We start from the raw sequence: 16,809 nt of genomic DNA, 5'->3' as shown, positions 1-16,809 counted from the left end.
TAGGAGCTGGATAAGCGAAAAGATGTGTAAAGATGTGTAAAGCACTTTCGTTTGGTAAGTCACATCATCTTTGTTTTTGGATATATATAAACACAGGAAAAACAGTGAATAAAAACAGTGAATATGTAGTGGACTGACAAGGCAGCCAGTCCACAGAGACGGGTAGCCGAAAGGGCACACGTACACACACGCCGACTGGCGCGAAGTCTGGAACAGGATACGGTGAATGAGATAAAGAAAAGAACGTAGCTACTAGAACACTTAACTTTTATATCGTCCTTTGGTATACAGCATTCTTGATGATACAAGTGAGACTCTTTAGATTCATGAAGTAACTAATGGCGCCTTGCTAGGTCGTAGCCATGGACTTAGCTGAAGGCTATTCTAACTGTCTCTCGGCAAATGAGAGAAAGGCTTCGTACGTGTAGTCGCTAGCAATGTCGTCCGTACAACTGGGGCGAGTGCTAGTACGTCTCTCGAGACCTGCCTTGTGGTGGCGCTCGGTCTGCGATCCTGACAGTGGCGACACGCGGGTCCGACATGTACTAATGGACCGCGGCCGATTTAAGCTACCACCTAGCAAGTGTGGTGTCTGGCGGTGACACCACAGAATAAACACAGGAAAAAAGAAAAAGACGGACACTAAGAAGAGTAATGCTGTAGAGAAGAGTAACAAAGGAGAAGTTCACAGGGCTGTAGGATGGAAGAAAGCCATACGGCAAAACTCAAACAACGGAAACTCCAGATAGTAACATCAACAATGTAGGAAAAGACAAACTGCTACCTACTGTAAAGAAGACATGTGAAGTTGCGGACAGGCATAATAAAAAAGACCCTCACCTATAGCTTTCAGCCACAGCCTTCACAAGTAAGCGCATGTACACACGAATGCCAACTCCAGCATCTCGGGCCGAAATGCAACATCAAATGGGATGCAAGCAACCATCTGGGGGGGGGGGGGGGGGAGGGAGGGGAAGGTGAAGGAATATTTGTGTATGGATGGGGAGAGAGACGAATGCTGCCTTGTGGAGTGTGCAGGCAATAGATTGCAAACAGGCGCAGCATGAGGAGGTTGTTGGGCATGGAGGTGGGGAAAAGGGAAACAAAAAAAGGAGAGGAGTGGGGAAAGATAGGAGGAAGTGCTGGCAGAGGGCTGCAAATATACGGGTGGGAGATGAGAATGGGGAGGAGATGATAGGACAGAAGGGGTGGAAACTGTTGGGTAGAGGGTGGGGACAATACGTTACCATAGATTGAGGCTGGGAAAATTACGAGAGTGGAGCATTCGTTGTAAGGGTAACTCCCATCTGCGCAATTCAGAAAAGCTGGTGGTGGAAGAAAGGATCTAGATGACTCAGGTAGTGAAGCAGCCACTGAAATCAAGTGTGTCATGTTCAGCTGCACACTGTGCACAGGTTGGTCTACTTGGCTCTTGAACACAGTCTGGCAGTGGCCATTCATCCTGGTAGACAGCTGCTTGGTAGTCACACCAATATAAAAAGTGTAAAAAGCTGTACAATGATTACTGCAGAGTTGGTAAATGACATGGCTGCTGTCACAGATGGCCAGGTCTGTGGTGGGGTAGGATAAACCTGTGACAGGACTGGAACAGGAAGTGATGGGTGGGTGGATTGGGCTGGTTTTGCACCTGGGTCTTCCACTGAGATATGCTCCTTGTGGTAAGGGTTGGGATTGGGAATGGCATAGAGATGGAGTAGGATGTTGTGGAGATTGGATGGGTGACAGAACACCACTCTGGGAGGAGTGGGAAGTCTCTCACGTAGGATGTTCCTGTTTTTAGGGCATGATAATAGGTATCAAAGCCCCAGCAAAGCATGTGGTTCAGTTGTTCCACTCCAGGGTGGTATTGGACCATGAAGGGAGCAAACCTTTGTCACTGGTTCTTGGGGGTAGTTGGAGGATTGGGGATGTGAGGAAGAATGGCACGGGTGATTAGGTCTGGGGGATAGTGCCTGTCTGGAGGCCTTGATGAGACCCTAAGAATACTGTGCAAGGGAGTTTTTGTCACTGCGGATATGCCATCCCCAGGTGAATAGGAATGGTGTGAATAGGAAAATTCAGATATTGTTGGTGGTTGGTGGGTTTACTGTGGACAGAAAGGTGGCACGCATGCGCGCGCACCCACACACACACACACACACACACACACACACACACACACACACACACACACTGTTGAGGAGAACCAGGTGAAGCAGATGGGAGAGAAGGTGTTGAGATTGTGAAGGAACGAAGATAGGATGTCTTGGCCCTGAGTTCAGATCATGAAGATATCATCAAAAAAATGGTTCAAATGGCTCTGAGCACTATGGGACTTAACATCTATGGTCATCAGTCTCCTAGAACTTAGAACTACTTAAACCTAACTAGCCTAAGGGCAGCACACAACACCCAGCCATCACGAGGCAGAGAAAATCCCTGACCCCGCCGGGAATCGAACCTGGGAACCCGGGCGTGGGAAGCGAGAATGCTACCGCACGACCATGAGATGCGGGCAAGATATCATCAATGAACTGCATCCACCTCTCTCCCCATTCATATACTGCTATTCCTTCCCCCCCCCCCCTCCCCCCAGAATATTGCTTGCATCCCACGTGATGCTGCATTCCGGCCTGAGATGCTGGACTTGGTGGTCGTGTGTGTGTGTGTGTGTGTGTGTGTGTGTGTGTGTGTGTGTGTTTTTTTACTGATGAATGCTGGAATGCTGTGGCCGAAACCTATATGTGAGTGTCTTTTAATTGTGCCTGTCTGCAACTTCATGCGTCTTCTTCACACTAAGTAGCAATCTGGTTTTTCCTGAACTGTCAACTTTAATTATATGTACTTTCAAATATTCATCAGTTTTGTATGAAAATATCAACTGATCTAGATGTTTCACATAAAACATGAAATTCATGTTCCAGATTCTTCTTTAGCAACAGCAAATTGACAGACTGAAGGTCAGTCATCCTTTTCTATTCCACTCCACTCTGAGACATTCCTCGTGTGTGGAGCGGGGCGCATTTGAATGATCTCTGAACACAATTAAAAAAACACTTCATGGCTTGGTCTTTCATTCTGTTGCATAATAAACTAGCAAAAACTCATGAATACACGTGTCTCAGTTTCTGTATCAATACTGCATAGCAAAAACCTTCTGAGGCTCCCACAATACCACAATCATAAGTAAAGTGGTAAAGATTGTGATTGTATATATCAATGCTTCACACAGGCAATGAAATACTTGACAAGGAATGTATACAAGTGTAACTACATGAGCAAAACATATTTTTGAGAGAGCGCACCTTTCTAATCTGTCAACTTTTTTTTTCATATATAACAATGAATAAGTTGAGACTTCCCAAACTTTAGAAACGCCAAGAAAAAAGGAAGAATATAGTTTCACATTTTACTGACAATGAAGTCATTAATGATAAAGCACAGGCTCAGATCAAAGAATGATGAGGAAGGAAATTGGTCATGTCTTTCTCAAAGGAACCACCTTGGCATTCATCTTAAAACATTTTTGGAAAAACCTGGAAAAACTTACAGGTAATCTGGATGACAGGATGGAAATTTGAGTCATTTTCCTCCCAAATGTGAATCCAGTTCTCTAGGTAATAATATGGTATAGATAGCCAAACTAAGAGACAGACATGTTTGTCAGCCAACATTATGCACTGTAAATGAGTTTATTATTACTACCCTGAGACTATCAGAGACACAGGGAATCAAACCAACAACCAACGTCTCTAATAAGAACTATTTAAAACATAAATTGGGGCATCTCCACTAGCTTAGATGTCACTACCAGAGGAAATAACTTCTTTTCCTATTTTCGCTATTTATTTTTGGGTAACAATTACCTGGTAAATATCAAAATAACTCACAGGTGGTTTTTTTCTCACACGTTAATTTACTTTTGTTGATTCTAGTGGTGTAGTTATTTCTGGTGAAGAAATTTTAATTTACAGAAAAACTTTATAGTTAAAATTTTGTACAACATCTATATCTACATGCATACTCCACAAACTACATTATGGTGCATGGTGGAGGTACCTTGTACCACTACCAATCATTCTCTTTTTTGTTCCAGTACCAAATGGAGTGAAGAAAAAATGACTGACTATAAGCCTCTGTAAGAGCCCTAATTGCTCTTATCTTCTTTTTGTGGTCCTCATGCAGTAGAATTATTCTGTAATAAGTTCCATACGCTGCTCTAAATTTTTTCAACAATGTCTTGCAAAAGAACATAGTCTTCAATCCCAATTTGAGTTAACACAGTGTTTCTGTAATATTCACATGATGAGTGAACCTGACGGTAACAAATCTAGTATATCTCTCAATTGTTTCACTGTCTTCCCTTAATCCAACATGATAGGGATCACAAACTCTCAAGCAGTACTCAAGCATGGGTTGCAGAAGTGTTGTACATGATTTTTCCTTTACAGATGAGCTAAATTTTACTAGATTTCTCCCAATAACCCAAAGTCGATCACTTGTCATCGTTTCAGCTGACCTTACGTATTCATCCCATTGCATATCACTTTGCAACATACCTACACACTGCGTCAAACAGCACACCCCCTCAACACTATATTTGAAAACTATTACAAGATTTTTTTTCTCAAATTCATTTGTGTTCGCTTACATTTTTCTACATTTAGAGCATGCTGTCATTCACCATGTCAAAGAGAATTTTGTCAAAGTCATCTTGTATCCTGCTACAGTCACTCAATAACAACACTTTCCGGTACACTACAATGTCTTCAGGAAACAGTCATACGTTGCTATCTGCCCTATCCATCAAATTGTTTATTTATATAGAGAGCATGAGCAGTCCTGTCATACTTCCCTGGGGCACTCCTGATGATACCCTTGTATTTTATGAAAACTTGTCTATTCTTTTAAAATCCTTTGACCCACTCATATATCTAACAATCGGTTCCATATGCTTGGACCTTCGTTAACAGTCTGCAGCAGGGAATCATATCAAACACTTTCACCTGCTGCTCTTCATCCATGGTTCCCAGGATATCATGTGAGAAAAGGGCACACCAATTTTCACCCAAGCGATGATTTCTAAATTTGTGCTGATTTATACACACGACCTATTCTGTAGCAAGGGATTTATTTAATTTGAACTTAAAATATTCTCAACAATTCTGCAGCAAACTGATGTTAAAGATACCATATGCTATAAAAATTTTGTCACCACTAATAAACTTTTGCTGCAACATTGACCTATACTGACAAAGTACCGAGTTAGCTTATTACAAAAATGTGTTTGATTTTGCCTTGTATCATCAATAACATGGAAGTTATCTTAAAGGTTGTATTAAAAATCAAAGTTTAAATCATTAACAAATACCGCTTAAATGCAACTCCAAGTAAGTAGGACTTCTTCAATTAACATTTAAAAAGGAACATGAATTACTGAGAGATACATGGAATGTGTATTAATTATTTTAGTAGGGTCATTCCATGTCAATTCAACCAACTTGAGAAAATGTTCCAGCTGATAGTCTCAGATTTGGCTGAAATTTAGCACACCAATGTTACCAAGTGTGGAACACTCATGTACAAAATTTTAAGTTCCCCTGCCAATTAGTTCCAGAATTATGGCTTGTGAAAGAAGGTGGCGTGACCCAGAAATTGCAACCCGCAACTGGCAATCTATTTTCAGACCCAACTTCAGGTCTTAATAACTTTGGAACTATTCCGCACAGTCCAGTGAAATTTTTACAACCCAGTAACATCCACTTAGAGAACACGCTCTATGAATCAAAATACCAACAACATATTTCTGAAGGAAAATAAAAAATTCCAAAATGTGATTAAAAATTGTAATATGTTAAAAGGTAAATATTGTAGGTGCCCTCTATGCCAAATATAATTCACTCAAAAAGGGTATAATTTTTTTGTGGTAAGCTTAATGTGGCCTAAACAAACACAGAACTCATCATGCCCATGTCAGGCACAAAAACTGAGTTACATGCACACGAAAATACAAAAATTTGAAAAATTACCTGAAAAACATGGATTTTCTAAGTGTGGTAGCACGAAAGGGACAAGTTATATCAAAGCCAATTTCAAACACTGCATAAGTAAACCATAATATAAAATGTGGTAAAATTTCAACTTATTATTGCAAGGCATTTGGGTACAATAAAAGTTGACAGAGATGTATTTGGTTACATTTCTTTTAACACGATTTAGCAAGTAATAGTGATGATGCAGGCAGCTTGTTTCAGCTAAAGCTGCAGCAATTGTTGGGAACCATTAGGCAGCAGAAAGTTAAACAATGGTAGTTTTCAGGGACAGAATGAGTCATTGTTAGGCAGGAACAACAAAGGAAACAAGCAACAACTACAGGTTACTTATGTTTTTAAGATTCTAGTTCAGACTGGTCAGTACTGTTGTGGAAAGTCAGTATGGAGGCAGAAGAGTGTACTAGTGGCGCTTTTGTTCAAACAAGTTGCAATACTGGTAGAGCACAAGCATCTGAATGTCATAAAACAACATATGGAACAAAATGTGGCATTCGCTTTGTACTGTATGATCTGGATGAATTGGACCAAGATTTGTTGCTATGGAGATCCGGGATACATCCTGTGGGCACAAGAAGTACAGTTCCAGGAAACTTTAGTTTTTGTTATCATCATAAAAGTGTTTCTGAATAAGTATTCTTTCCTACAAAGAAGTTGTTTTGATTCATTTCAGATTCATAAGAAGACAGTGATGTGTAGCCTCAGAGAAATTGATATAAAATCAGTATTGAAAGTGAATCAGTGCATGGGACTTAACATCAAACCAGGACAAAAGTTATGATCCAAGTGTGTTACACTGCTAAAAAATGAATAATATTCTGACAATTTACATGACAGTGACGAAGAGTATCAGCCACCTACAACCACATGAGCAATTAAATACTTCAGTGACTGCTCTTGGTTTGTCTCCCATGAAGACACACAAAGTTGGGAAAAGAGACAGGCCCAGCTATGGTAGAAGAAAACTATAAGACGCTCAAATGGAATTAAAACACAAAATAGCTGACACACTAATGGTGGAAGAGGAAGAACTATCTGCTCCAAAGGAACAGAAATCATGCCAGAAATGCTCTGATTTGGACAAAATTGTGCATGATTTGAAAGAAAAATGTGCCATATCCACACGCCAGAAAAAAGTAGCTATTCTTACCCTTGCACCTTCCAGCTGGTCTATTGACTACACTGCAAAGGAATTCAATGTTTCTACATATATGGTAAAGCAAGCTAGGAAAATAAAAGCAACCCAAGGAGTGCTTCCACGACTTCAGCAGGCTCAGGGTAAGCAATTGAGTTCAGAAATAAAAGTGCTAGTGTCGGAGTTTTATGAAAGTAATGACTACAGCCAAATAATGCCTGGAAAAAAAGGACTATGTAATGGTGAAAATGGGAAATGTACGCGTACAGATGCAAAAAAGACTGTTGCTATGCAACATATCAGAACTATATGTAGAATTCAAGGAAAAGTATCTCAATACCAAAGTAGGTTTACCATCTTTTTTCAATCTTCGGCCAAAATGGGTTGTGCCTGTAAGTGCAAGGGGCACACACAATGGTTGTGTATGTGAAACCCATCAAAATGCTAAGCTGATATTTGCTGCTATAAAGGATTCTGGTCTGGATTACAAAGGTGCAATGAAGCTGCTAGTGTGTGACATCAGTTCCTACCAGTGCATGATACACAGGTGTGAAAAGTGTCCTGGTAAGGCAAATCTTGCAGAACACATGAATAACAAACTGTATAGTGAACTCCTTATGGATGACGATGAACTTGTTTCTTATAAACAATGGACACACATGGATTGCACAAGTCTTGAAACAAAGCAAAGTACAGTGGAAGATTTTGTTGAAATGTGTTGTCAAAAAACGGACAAAACTGACCACACACAGTTTCACAGCAACAGCACAATCGGCTTATCTCCAGTTTTGTAAGGATAATTTGAAACAAGATGAAATGATAGTAATACTAGACTTCTCTAAAAATTATGCATTTATCGTTCAAGATGCCATCCAAGGATATCATTGGGATAACAGTCAAGCAACTCTCCAGCCATTTGCGATTTACTATAGAGGTGAATCAGGTGACATGTCTGTCATGAACCTGTGCATTTTTAGTGACTGTTTAATTCATGATGTCATTGCAGTTCATGCCCACATTCACACTGTCATGGCATATGTGAAAAACAGGCTGTCTCACATACATTTTGCGAAATATTTCAGTGATGGGGCAGCTAGTCAGTACAAAAACTGTAAAAATCTCAAAAATTTATGTATGGATTACCATGATTTTCAGATTCATGTAGAATGGAATTTTTTCGCAACAAGTCATGGTAAAAATGTATGTGATGGTACTGGTGCTACCATTAAGCGCATGGCATCACAAGCTAGTCTGCAGCACCCTATAGAAGGTAGCATTCTAACACCTCTTCAATTATTTACCTGGGTACAGAAAAATACCTCTGGCATACAATCATTCCATGTTTCGAAAGATGAGGTGAAATCAGTTGAAGAGTTGCTAAAAAGCAGAATAGAACATGTTAAAACTGTTGCAGGCACAAGGAGCCATCATGATGACTTCTCTCACTGTCTAACAATGTGCAGATGAGCAGACTATCCGGTTATAACTATAGGTTCATGCACAACATGTGTCTTCACAGTGTGTCTGACTCAGTATTCAGCAGCAAAAGCAGCAACATACAACCAGGTTGCTATGTTATTGCTGTTTACGATGACAAATGGTACTTAGGATGTGTTGCAGAGTGCTGTGAAGCAGAAGGTGATGTATTTGTGAACTTCATGGCACCAGCAGGACCAGCAAGATCATTTCATTGGCCACATTTGATAGACAGGTGTTGGATTCCTTTTGAACATATTCTTATGACAAGTTCCAGTTCCTACCACAGTGTCAGGAAGACAGTACAATTTGCCACTCAATGAACAGAGTACAGTAGCTAAAGTGTGGGAGAAATTCTGTTCAAAGCACAATCGACTGGTTTTTAGCAGTTGAGGTGCAGTAAACATTAATAGGTTGTGTTAATCTGTCTATATGTTGTTGCTTAGTGATTAAACAGTTGTGGGAGAGGATAAGAAAAGGCAGAACAGTTTACGATATGTTTTTACAAAATTGTGTTGTGGAACAATGGCCACATCACCAAATACATCTGTCAACTTCCATTGTACACAAATGTCTTGGAATAACATGCTGAAATTTTGAGATATATATCATTATGGTCTACTTATGCAGTGTGTGAAATTTCGCTTGGATACCACTTGTCCCTTTCGTGCTACCATACTTAGAAAATCCATGTTTTTCAGATAATTTTTCAAATTTTTGTATTTTCGTGTGCATGTAACTCAGTTTTTGTGCCTGACATGGGCATGATGAGTTCTGTGTGTGTTTAGGCCACATTAAGCTTACCACAAAAAAATTATCCCCTTTTTAGTGAATTATATTTGGCATAGAGGGCACCTACAATATTTACCTTTTAATGTATTACATTTTTTTAATCACATTTTGGAATTTTTTATTTTCCCTCAGAAATATGTTGTTGGTGTTTTGATTCATGGAGTGTGTTCTCTAAATGGATGTTACTGGGTTGTAAAAATTTCACTGGACTGTGTGGAATAGTTCCAAAGTTATTAAAACCTGAAGTTGGGTCTGAAGATAGATTGCCAGATGCGGGTTGCAATTTACGGGTCATGCCACCTTCTTTTACAAGTCATAATTCTGGAACTAATTGGCAGGCAGGGGAAACTAATACTTTGTACATGAGTGATCCACACATGGTAGAATTAGTGTACTGAATTTCAGTCAAATCTGAGACTATGAGCTGGAGCCCCTGGTTGAACTGACATGGAATGATCCAGAATGAAAATTTCACTAGGGTAAACTGTATGAAGTAAGGCAATTTATATGATTTTTAAATTATTGGTAAAAATATGCTTCTATTTAGACTACATTCAGAACCACAAAACAAAAGAGAGTGGAAGAAGCGCTCAAAAATTATTCTTAGTAGCAGCAGGTAATGCCCTGTATGTAATTAATGCATAGTTTTTTGGAATATTAACAGAACTTGCCATCTAGTGAACCGTAAATTGTTAAGGCTTGGTAAAAGCCTCTGTGATGTCTCCAGTCAGAAATCTTCAAAAGAATCATGTGGCAGTAAATAAATATTTTTACATCTGCTTCAGTGTGTTCAGTTTTGGACAGTAGTTCATTGACCTGCTCATTGATTATGAATGTTAAAAAGATGAAATTCCAGAAGTGACTGAACATCAAACACTGAAACATTATTTTTTGTAGTCTTACATGTTGTGGTAGCAAGTACAACAAAGAAGTTGAATGAAGTTTCAAGCTAGCTTGGACAATGAAAGATTAATCAATATTTTTCATTACTGTAACAGCAATGATATTCATTGGAGAAGAGTAGGACTGCTTTCAATGACAGATTGAAAACAGAGTAATAGTTTAGGCAGGTAACAAAAACAATAAAATGTTTATGCTAATGTTAGGAGTACCAACCTAGTATCTGCTTGGAGTACTTTACAGAAGCAACAAAAACATAAATCAGACTAATTCATCAAGTACTTCAACACTGTTCCTTCTGTATTAGGATACCTTGTGGGGCCTGAACAGTTTTTATTCACAGAAAACATTTCTGAATGACTAGCCAGGTTGGTGATTCCATTTCCAGTTGGTCAGCACTATAATGTGCTGCATTTAATATTGAAAACTGTTTAAACTGCAGCACCTCACCAATTTCCCTCGAAGTTATTTACTGTACACAGATGGGATCAAGAAAAGAACCAGAATGTATTATGTTGATAGGCAAGGGTAAAAATTCATTTTAAGGGCAAAATTAAAAACATTTACCTACAGACACATAACTGAATATTGATCCATTGTTGCTGATCATGAAGCTTTTCTGCTAATGGGTACATCACGAATGTCATATGGTGACATCAGTTATGTACAGTAACAATAACAAAATATGATCACAAAAAAATTCAAGAATAAATCTGCAGTAAGCCATTATATATTCAGTAGACTGTGCCCTGGAAGAAAGAGGTAAAACTAAAAAGCATGCTTATACTTTGTGCCTCTCCACTTGACAAGCGACAACACCTAGCAAAATTTGACACTTTTCCAATTACCAAAATACAATCCGTAAACAGATGTGACTTGTTACCACCAATGTCAAATTAACCAAAATTACATTAAAGTCACTTGTTTTCATAGCAGCCATTAAACACATATTAATAAATGAAATTACATTAAAGTCTCTTGTTTTCATGGCAGCCATTAAACACATATTAATAAATGAAGTATGTGTTTTTCAAATATGAAAGTGAGGGCTTTGGTTCAAAAGGACAATATAAGGCTAGACAACACAGTGGAACCAAGAAATGCATCCATTCTAAATCATCGATAAACACATGAAAGCCGGGCTTCAGCAAGCTTTTCCAGCATTAGGTGGCCTTCTGACTGGAAGGTGCAGCCCCCACTGGGATCAACTTTCTCAAGTTCTAAGAGCTTTGTCGCAGCAGAGAGCAGTTCCCCTGCCCCCCTGGAGCCAGGTGCAGTGGTCGGTCACCAGTTCACAGGCTGTGTGTTCAGGGCACCACTTTGGCAAAGTAGGGAGATTTTTCACGGAAACTGCACACGTGTCTGACAGATGCTCTTTACAAAATAGCTGCAGCAGTGTGGAATAAAGGAACAGCTGAAACTGTAGATGACCTGTGCATTTCTTTACACTATGTCCTAGTCAAACAAACTGCCCATTGTAGTGCTTGCTGGACACAAGCTGGACACTAATCGTAAAAGGAAAGAGTATGAGCGGACAACCCAGTAGACAACATTACCGGTCTGCATGTGTGTGAAACTTTCAGAATGTTTAGCCCGTTGTTTGGAAAGGTGCCTGCACCGCTTTCTGATGCCAGAGCATAGAGGTTGTTGAACTGTCTGCTATCACACAGAGTGGGAGACAATATAATTAATGGTGCCTAAAAAAGTACACAGAGTGGAAGTTAATGCACCTTTTCCCAAGAAAGAGAAGTATGGATTTGCTTGCATTGGTCTGAGCCACAACCTTTTTCGAGAGTGAGAGTCTGTACTGAATTGTTAAAATTTTGTTTCATTTGCAAAATCTACAGATGGCAGTGGATCAATAAACTTTTCAGAGGAGAGACACCACGGTTTACACAAAACATCCCACTGGACATATGTCTTACAAACTGGCACACTGGCACAGACAGTTTTTAGTGACTTCTCCACTTCTCCATGTAGAGCTCTGAGGAGCGGGTTTTCTTGGGGACTCTTCTTTGAGACTTCGTCGGTGAACTTTACTGTGATCCTTCCACTGTCTCTCCTGTGGGCATTTCTAAAGATGCACTTCATCTTCAGTTACGATTTCAACTTCGGCTTCTGCAGTTAGGAATTACATTGTTTTTGATGGCTCACTCATGACTCAGATATTCGGGGTGCCTCCATGTGTTTTCTTCACCCCACAATGCTAGATGCAATCATCATGCCCAATTCAGAATCTTGTGTTTAATTTATTTTGGTGCAATGCAAATTTAGTACCAGATGCTTTTTCTCCCTTTCCTGTAGACTTTGCCACTAAGTGTTGTTTTTATGTTAATTGAATGCACTGACAGATTCTTCTGATGCTCAAGTTTTTCTTACATCTGTTTGATTTGGGAAGTCATTATTTCATTTATAAATCATGTTTAAATTTTCCTTTTGAATTCTGGAACAATAAATGTTGTTCAAAGTGACCTATCTTTGAATTCAGTGCTTAGATTATGCCCATAGCTCCATTTACTATTACTGATTTTGGCAAGGACCATACCCACAACTAATTCAGCAGGGCCATTAATTTCCCAATCATTTCCATTGCACACAGTTTGTCACATCAAATCTGAGTTGTGTGTGTGTGGGGGGGGGGGGGGGGGGGGCATCTAATTTCAGGTTGTTCACTTGATACAGATCACAGGCGCAGTCTCTATTTAGCCATGCCCTACTGATGCATTGAATTCCCACACTTGGCTCTGATCCGAGTCTTGCAAAACTACTTACTGATGAACAACTAAATGTTTATAGTTATTGTAAAAGTATATGTCCACAATTTTACACATAGTTTCTAAGTATTTTACTATCATGTGTTTCCTGTTTGTAAATAAAACCAGGAATTTAGAGGAAGGAATGTTTGTATTATTATATCATGTCATTTGACAAACTGTTTCCACAATATGGAAAGCATCGCAGGAGAGCTTCTGTAAAGTTTGGAAGGTAGGAGACGAGATACTGGCAGAAGTAAAGCTGTGAGTACCAGGTGTGAGTCGTGCTTCGGTAGCTCAGATGGTAGAGCACTTGCCCGCGAAAGGCAAAGGTCCCGAGTTCGAGTCTCGGTCGGGCACACAGTTTTAATCCGCCAGGAAGTTTCATATCAACGCACACTCCACTGCAGAGTGAAAATCTCATTCTGGAAACATCCCCCAGGCTGTGGCTAAGCCATGTCTCCGCAATATCCTTTCTTTCAGGAGTGCTAGTTCTGCATGGTTCGCAGGAGAGCTTCTGTAAAGTTTGGAAGGTAGGAGACGAGATACTGGCAGAAGTAAAGCTGTGAGTACCGGGCATGAGTCGTGCTTCGGTAGCTCAGATGGTAGAGCACATGCCCGCGAAAGGCAAAGGTCCCGAGTTCGAGTCTCGGTCGGGCACACAGTTTTAATCTGCCAGGAAGTTTCATATCAGCGCACACTCCGCTGCAGAGTGAAAATCTCATTCTGGCATGCTACAATCATTCATAATCTTCTGAAATCATTCTGTCAGACAAACCAGGAGGACGAGTCTAAGATGATGCACATTTCTACCAAATTTCACTGACGGACAAGTAAATATCATTCACTAGGCCTACAAGCCTCTATTGTGACTCTTCATTCCATAAAATCTTCTTCTATTGCTCCACTGACCAATAACAGCACTGTTTGCAGTGTACTAAACAGTGAACCCTTATTCATTGTCATGACCAATGGTTTCTGGGTAGCAGCACACTCACGAAATTCCTGTTTTTGTGACTCATCTGCACCACTAGTCCTCTGAAATAGTCAACAGAGATAAACAAAGATTGGTTTCTGTGGTACGCTTTATTATGTGGCAGCCTTTGTCAGTTATTTTCTTAGGCCTACTAGGGCGATCTGGGATGATGTGTTCACGTTGGAGAAATGTTGGGACACCCAAAGCAATTCCTGCTGTATTACTTATCTTAGAAAAGAGGCTGGAAAAAGGAAAACGTAAGTTCATTGCATTGCATTGCTTACAGAAAGTATTTTACAACATTAACTCAAATACAAATTGGAGTGTTTGGAAGTATTTTCTGGAAGTGTATGTCAGCAGTGTAGCCTTACACGTAAGTTGAACAGGGATGATAAACAGTAAAAATAAGAAGAGAATATGCACTTTCTCTGCCTAACATGAACCTATCAATATACCAAAATCATATACATGTATGAATATCAACAAACTGCATAACTGGTTGTACATACTTTTATTCCCCTTTACATTGTTCTCATTATGTTGCATTATTTTTGTAGAAGCATGAAAATGGCATACTGCCAAAATTATAATTGTAAAATAAACCACTAACAGCTGAAAGCAAGACGACTTCATTTGCTAAAGATCATTTGCCTCTATTGTTTCATTACAGCAATACATATAAATCTCACTGACTTATAAACCCGTACTGACCTCTTTTATCTCGTTGCTGATATTCAATGCTGTCAGAACAGAATCCTTCAAAGTTAGAGGCACAGCTTCAGTGAAACAACGCATTGCAGCACGGATGTGCTGACATGTTGTTAATGTCACCGTGTCAGACTTTTCCTGAATAAAAAAAAGGCAATCACAATCCATAATTTACATAAAAGGAATAACAGTGAACTGCCTGGTACAATTAGAAGCTCTATACAAATTTGACTAAGAGCTATCCACAGAAGATTTAAATCAACAACTTACTGACTCAATGTGTGCAATAACAGTTCCATTAACTAAGATCTTCGATAAAATTTATTACTGCATTTTGTACTTTGCACTCTGTGCTTTTGATCTGTTGTATTTAATAACAGCTCATTTCCCTATGCACTTTGCAAAGAAGTTACTTTCTTTTTTCAGTGTGTTGTAATTGTTATCCTATACAATATAAAATACCCCCTTTCATTCACTGACCATAGTCTACTGCCATTTTTATATATGTGTGTGTGGGGGGTGGGCGGGGGGGGGGGGGGGGGGGGGCGGCTCGCGAGACCAAAGTTAAGCAGGCAGGGTACGTGCAAGATTTTCCTTGTACACAAATGGCATATTCAGGACCCAGAAGCTTACAATGCAACCAGAGCAAATTCAACCCACACTATTTGTTGCTTACTTTCACAGTGTATAACAAGAAGGAAGCATTTTGTATTGTTGACAATATGAAGTTCATATCTTTCAAAAATTTAGAGACAATTTAATTTGATGAAAACCAAGTAAACTGTGTGGGGAATAAATGTTACCAAATGTACAAGTGAAAATCTGATATAAAAGACTACATGAAGGACAAGATGCTGCACGTGTGTTGTCACTGACCAGGCATTGCATATCATCCAAGAGCATAATGTGGTATGATATCCTTCAAGCTTTCTTCATGGATTTGAGTATGCTTCCTAGTTGTCATTCTATCTTTGCACTATATCTCAACAACTTCTCCAACTGTCTTCATAAAGTGTTGAGTGCAAGAGCTTGTTGCTTGCTGTTTGGACTCCAACCAAACTCCAAACAGTACACACTGCATGCCACCCTCACAATTATTTCCTGACACTGCTAAACAATAAAACCAAAAGACAGGCTACAACAACACGTAAAATATGTTCAAAGAATTCTCCCAAACTTCCCAGCAATGGTGCTAGGATATGGAAGGTATGTGATTCTTGCTGTTTAAAACCAACTGCCAATGGCTACTTTGTCTCTTTGTTGATAATATTTTCTGTCTGAGAGAAATTGAGTTGACAAGAGGACATGCCAAAAGAGCTCTGTGAAGTATGTACCAAACTTAGCACCAACCAATCCCAATGATTGTTTTAGTGGAAATGGGTGAAGAGAGGAACCACAACAAAATTACAACTCTACTCAAACCCCACTGAAATTTATTGGCAAAAAGCTCAACACAGACTTTACTCAGCTTTTTTGGCAGATCCTCTCGTCAAATTACTTTCTCTTTTTGGGGAAATATTACAAACAAAACATATAGGGTGCCCAGGGGCAGCCCTTAACCACACACATAGGGAACTGACACGAATGAAGATGAAAGAATTGTGTGCCTTTCATTTGCTGGTGCCATTTCTGAGAAGATTAACTTCTTGTAACAGTCCATAAATTCTTTAAATGACACCTTTTGCTCTTAGCTATGTTTCTTCATTCATCTCATTTTACTGTACTATTACAATTTTAGCTCTGGTGCCATTTTCAAGCACCTACAAAAATATAATACAAGGTACTAAACAATATGACGTCATATTATGGCGCAGAAAAAGATTAAAAATAATATTCTTTTAGAGCTGTTTCACTTCTGAGCTAACAGAGTCAATGATTGTTATTAACGACAGGAGTAAATGGGTGATTTTCATAAGCAAGTTGAAATCATTCCATGCACGGCAGAGTTAACAATGTCACACGTAGTGTACGTTATCGATCATGATACTTCATTTTATATAGCGTAAACTTGAGCAGATC

The 16,809-nt window shown here is 39.4% G+C and overlaps 1 protein-coding gene across 6 annotated transcripts in view; it reads right to left on the bottom strand.

The window, feature by feature from the left end:
• LOC126253044 (uncharacterized protein C2orf42 homolog) overlaps positions 1-16,809 on the bottom strand; it is a 258,388-nt gene that overhangs the window by 182,251 nt on the left and 59,328 nt on the right. For all 6 annotated transcript variants that reach the window (XM_049954119.1, XM_049954115.1, XM_049954114.1 and 3 more), the window contains one exon: positions 14,794-14,928. In XM_049954119.1, the coding sequence (XP_049810076.1) occupies positions 14,794-14,928 (135 nt within the window). The remainder of the gene's footprint in view (positions 1-14,793; positions 14,929-16,809) is intronic.

This window comes from Schistocerca nitens, chromosome 4, assembly GCF_023898315.1.
Source record: "Schistocerca nitens isolate TAMUIC-IGC-003100 chromosome 4, iqSchNite1.1, whole genome shotgun sequence".
NCBI lineage: Eukaryota > Metazoa > Arthropoda > Insecta > Orthoptera > Acrididae > Schistocerca > Schistocerca nitens.
Note: the sequence above shows the minus strand (reverse complement) of the source record. Positions and strands in the feature narration are given on the sequence as shown.